Below are 5,417 nucleotides of genomic sequence, written 5' to 3' on the forward strand. Positions count from 1 at the left end.
GAATGTACCTGTTTCAACTTACATACAAACTCAACTTAAGAACAAACCTACAGAACCTATCTCCTTTATAATCCAGGGACTGCCTGTAAACAGTAGATCATTTCACTTAACACAATCGTCTCTAGTTCTACCCACGCTGTTGCAAATGATAGAATTTCATTCTTATGATTATGTAATATTCCACCCTGTATATGTACAACTTCTTTATTCCATTCATCTGTTGACAAACACTTAGGGTGATTCCATGATTTTGCTGTTGTGGATGGTGCTGCAATAAACATCAGAGTGCAGATTATCTTTTCAATATACTGAATTCCTTCTTTTGGATACAAGCAGTGGGATTGCTGGGTCACATGGTAGTTCTGTTTTTATTTTTTTAACAGTATGGAGCCTCCATACTGTTCTCCATAGTGGTCACACTCATTTACATTCCCATCAACCACGTACTAGCGTTCCCCTTTCTTTGCTTCTTCACTAAAATTTGTTATTGCCCGTCTCTTTGATAAAAGTCATTTTAACTGGGGTGAAATGATATCTCAATTTAGTTTTGATTTGCACTTCTCTGATGACTAATGATGTTGAACATTTTTTCATATACCTGTTGGCCCTATGTATGTTTTCTTTTAGAAATCTATTCACATCCTTTGCCTGTGTTTGATTAGATTATTTGATGTTTTGCTATTGAGTTGTTGGAGCTCCTTATAGATTGTAGTTATTAATGATGGACAGTTTGTAAATATCTTCTCCCATTCTGTAAGCAGTCTTTTCACTTTGTTGTTTCCTTTGCTGTGTATGTGAGTAAATTCTTCAGATCACACAGCATTAAAAAAGTTTTAACACTTCTCACTTTGTTTTTTCAAAAACTATTTAATATGTATAATTTATAAACGCAGAAAGTTTTCAAGCATATCAAAATATTATGAAAATATGTACCACCTCATGATGTTAACAATAACAAGAGCTAACAAAGTTAAACAGTGCAAGTCCAAGGTAGAAAAGTGAAGCAGAAAATAACTCGGATGTCCCTAGTTTTCCCATGACATATCCTTTTTCTTCTTCTGTAACTTATCCTCTTTGGGCCCCACTCTTTCAGATACCCAAGGTCTTTGTGCTTCCCCTTTTAAATCATGCTCTCAGGGAAAAAAATATGAAATTCATATGTACTACGGTAAACATAATTAATAACTTAAAGTATTGTTTTTATAGAGAAGAATATTTTAACTCTAAACTTAAAAAAATAATAAGAATGAAACGTTAGCATCAGCCAGTAGGTAGGATTTCATGAGTGCCTCTGAATTTTCATGTTAAATACAGTAACATTCAGTGTACCAATAAGGTCAGCCATGGGGACATGCAAATATACATATAGTAAACATACCAATTAGAATTTCACCTGCAAGATTTTACTTTTATAGTCCAATTCTTTTCAGTAGCAACACTTCCAGCAATAAAATCAGCTCCAAACTGGAAATTATCCTATCTCTTACCAGCAACAGTAACCTCTATGCTTTATCAGGAAAAGTCCCTCAAGGAAAGAAAACAAAGAATAAAGCAAGATTGAAGCTTGGAAGCCAAAAAGATTCCAAAGTAAATTGCAAAGGTTCTATACCCAAAAAAGAGGTTTAAAAAGCTAGCTTTGTCATTCATAACTGATACTTCCTTAAAATCAATTAAAAATTCCAATCTTCATATCTAAAATAATTCAAACTTTCAAACTAAATACTTCTGTAAACATACCTGTTGATTATCTGAATATATTTTATTAGGAAAAAAACTAAAGGAATGTTAAAAAATAAGGGGTAAAAATAGGATTTCTTGCAAAAAATCAGATTAAACTTCCTCAATCTTAATTTTAAAAATCTAAATTCGCTCAAGAAAGTCATTTTCTGAAATTTAATCACTGAAATGTTGAAAATTTAGAATTTTGTTAATGTACTTGTATCAAAATGTTAGAATTTATACCTTCATGTGTAAAACACAGAAAAAATGAAATGTAACAAAGCTAAACCAGTAGCAGTAACTGCTTATGAGTCATTACTAACAATCTGACAATCAACACAAATTACTCACAAAAGAGCTAAAATATATTTTCACATTGTGGCAAACACCACAGATTGGCTAATCCAAATGCCATTCACATCTTTCTTCTCTCTTCCTTTCCCTCCTATAGAGACTAGAAAGAAAAACAAAGTACTAGACTTCACATACTTGCAGCTAGGGATGACCATACATCAGGTTCTGGTAAGAAGGGACTGCCCTTTCCAAATTAAAGGTAAGAACTTACAAGGAGAAAGGCCCTTTGCTTCTTTCTCTCTTTTCCTCCTTGAATGTAAATGAAAGGCCCAGAGATGGCACAGCCCCGTTAACCACAAGACAACAAACATGAACACAGACGTCTACATGACAGACCATGTGGAAAGGTGAAAGGAGTCACCTTTTCGGGTCTGGACTGTCCACCTCCGGACTTTTTATTGCACAAGATATGTAAAAGCTATCAGATTAAGCCATTATAGCAGGGTTTTCTGATACTGCTGTTGAATGCACTTGTACTGGATATAAAGACAAAATTAAGAGTTAAAAAGAAAATTCTCATTAACCCTTCAATATTCTAAAAAGAACCTTAAGGATAAGCTTATATTTTTCGGTTTTCTTCAACTGAAAATGATTAATACCACATAAGGGAGGGGGTGACAGTGGTCAAACTCCTCATTCCAATGACAAATAAATGTGAGATAAGGGCACAAAAGTAATACCAGACACTTATGGTCTAATAGAAACTTTATCTACTATTCCCTATATGTCAGTTTCAATACTCCTTGAGGAAAATGAAGTTTATTTCTGGAATAGAAGAAATTCCAATTCAGTTTTTAAGTAGGAACCTTTAAACTCAGGAAGCTTTCTTTCAGGTCCTCAGCAAGAGCCTTGTCAACTTCATGGAGGATTTTAATAAAGTCTTCCACCTGTGAGTCAAACAAAAGAATGAAACAGATGTGGTGGAGGAAAAGGTGGTTTATGATATTACCTGTTGACTATAAAAATGCTCTACCTGTGGTTTCTAAATAGAGTGATAGGAAAGAAAGGCTGATAGATTCCCAGTAATAGTACTTTCTAATAGTTCTCTATTTATTAGAGGAAACAACTGTTACCAAGGAAACAATCATCCTTTAACATCTGTTTTACTCTTGAGCCAGTACTTATTCTCCTGCTACTTCCTTTTAGGGTCCATTACTGGAGTTTTATTAACATTCTCCCTGATGATATGTCTTCTCACTCTCATATTCTATACTTTATTTTCTTAAAAAAGTTCCTTTTTTTCCCTATGGTTTAGACAGGGTCTCACTGTAGAGCCCAGGCTAGAGTGCAGTATGATTATAGTAGCTTACTGGAACCTCAAATTTCTGGGCTCAAGCAGTCCTCACACCTCAGTCTCCCAAGTAGCTAAGACTACCAGTATGCATTACTACATCTGGTTAATTTTCTCTCTCTTTTTTTTTTGAGACAGAGTCTCACTATCACCCTCAGTAGAGTGCTGTGGTATCACAGCTCACAACCACCTCAAACTCTTGGGCTTAAGCAATTCTCTTGCTCCTTTAGCCTCCCAAGTAGCTGGGACTATAGCCACCCACCAGCTATTTTTTTTTTTTTTTTGAGACAGAGCCTCAAGCTATCACCTTGGGTAGAGTGCCATCATATCACAGCTCACAGCAACCTCCAATTCCTGGACTCAAGCGAGTTTCCTGCCTCAGCCTCCCAAGTAGCTGGGACCACTGGCACCTGCCATAGCGCCCGGCTATTTTTTGGTTGCAGCTGTCATTGTTGTTTTGGTGGGGCCAGGCTGGATTCAAACCCACCACCTTAGGTGTATGTGGCTGGTGCCTTAGCCACTTGAGCCACAGGCGCTGAGCCCAGCTATTTTTATTTTTTAAATAATGTGCTGGCTTTCTGAATACATTTAAAAGGGTAAATACACCTTGTAGTGCAGAGGAAAAAACAGGCATTGCTCTAGCCAGCTATTTTTTTGTTGTAGCTGTCGTTGTTTGGCAGGCCCAGGCTACGTTCAAACCCGCCAGCTCTGGTGTATATGGCCAGTGCCCTAGCTGCTGAGCTACAGGTGCTGAGCCTCTTTTTAATTTTTTGTAGAGATGCAGTCTTGCTATGTTGCCCAGGATAGTCTTGAACTCCTGCCCTCAAATAATCTTCCTGCCTTAGCTTCCCGAGTCACTGAGATTATAGGAGTAAGCTACTATGCACGGCCAAAAATTCCTATTTTGAAATTTCCTCTAATGGTAGCAAATGTGATGTCATTTGAAGAACCATACAAACCTACTGACTATTCCTAAAAATCTTACTTTCACTTAATGCTATCTACTTCATAAGAGGGAGGGGTACTACAAATTCATCGACTCTCTCCTCTTCAAATTGTTACTCAGGCCAGTACTATGAATTATCCAGCAGTCACCTTTCCCAAAAAAGGCACTAAGTTGTATAAATTATATGCACTCCCTTTTCTGGCAAAGGCCTTGAAAATCAAGTGCTTAACCGAAAACATTTCAGTTAGTAATCCTACGAAACTCAACCACCTATACATTTACCCATACTCACCACAAGGCTGTAAAAAGGAAGAAGGTTTTGAAATGCAGAAGAACATTTCTCTTTGCTCAACTGGCCCTCCTTTAGTCCCTGAGCCATAGTCTCCTACAACAAATAAACAAAAAAAGTTTAATATAAAAACAGGAACATTTCTAAGGCTATAATTGGCAAACAAATACACGTAAGTATATACATTTCCCTACCGATGAAATAGAATTTCCATGTCCCAAACTGAACCCACCAACCGAGGAGGCTTATGTAACACAAATATGTTCTCCATTGTTGATTTTAGCAAAGGTACCACCACCCATCCTGCTGCATAAACCAAAAACATGGGACATAGTGAAGATTTTTCCTTCTTCCCTACTGGTTACCAATCCCTGCTGCCCTCCTGCCTCCCCCACCAAGTGTTTAATCCCACTCTACTAAATCTCTTATTTTACCCTTCCTGTTCATCACACTTCCATTGCTTAGGTTCTTTTTACTTTTCAGATTATTCTTGAAGATTATCAACCACAAGAGCCTGTTGGTAGGTCTTTTGGCCTCCAGCCTCAACTCTCTCTAATCCTTCCTCTCTATTGCGTTTTGGAGTATTTGCTCTAGTCTAAACTGCTCATATCACTTAATGCTTAAAAGAAAAAAAAAAAACTTTAAGAATTTTCACGATAGCTCAGCGCCTATAGCTCAACCGGCTAAGGCGCCAGCCACATACACCTAAGGTGGCGGGTTCAAATCCCCAGCCTGGACCCGCCAAACAACAATAACGGCTGCAACCAAAAAATAGCTGGGCGTTGTGGCGGGTGCCTGTGGTCCCAGCTACTTGGGAG

At 37.5% G+C, this 5,417-nt stretch overlaps 1 protein-coding gene across 1 annotated transcript in view; it reads right to left on the reverse strand.

Annotated features, from left to right (window-relative positions):
• Positions 1-2,817: 2,817 nt before the first annotated feature.
• SAAL1 (serum amyloid A like 1) overlaps positions 2,818-5,417 on the reverse strand; it is a 24,121-nt gene continuing 21,521 nt past the window's right edge. The window contains exons 11-12 of the mRNA XM_003781152.2: positions 4,603-4,695; positions 2,818-2,960 (exon numbers count right to left, since the gene is read on the reverse strand). Coding sequence (XP_003781200.1) covers positions 2,868-2,960; positions 4,603-4,695 — 186 coding nt within the window. The 3' untranslated portion in view covers positions 2,818-2,867. The remainder of the gene's footprint in view (positions 2,961-4,602; positions 4,696-5,417) is intronic.

Source organism: Otolemur garnettii, unplaced genomic scaffold (assembly GCF_000181295.1).
Source record: "Otolemur garnettii isolate 467f Iridium unplaced genomic scaffold, OtoGar3 scaffold00001, whole genome shotgun sequence".
Classification (NCBI taxonomy): Eukaryota; Metazoa; Chordata; class Mammalia; order Primates; family Galagidae; genus Otolemur; species Otolemur garnettii.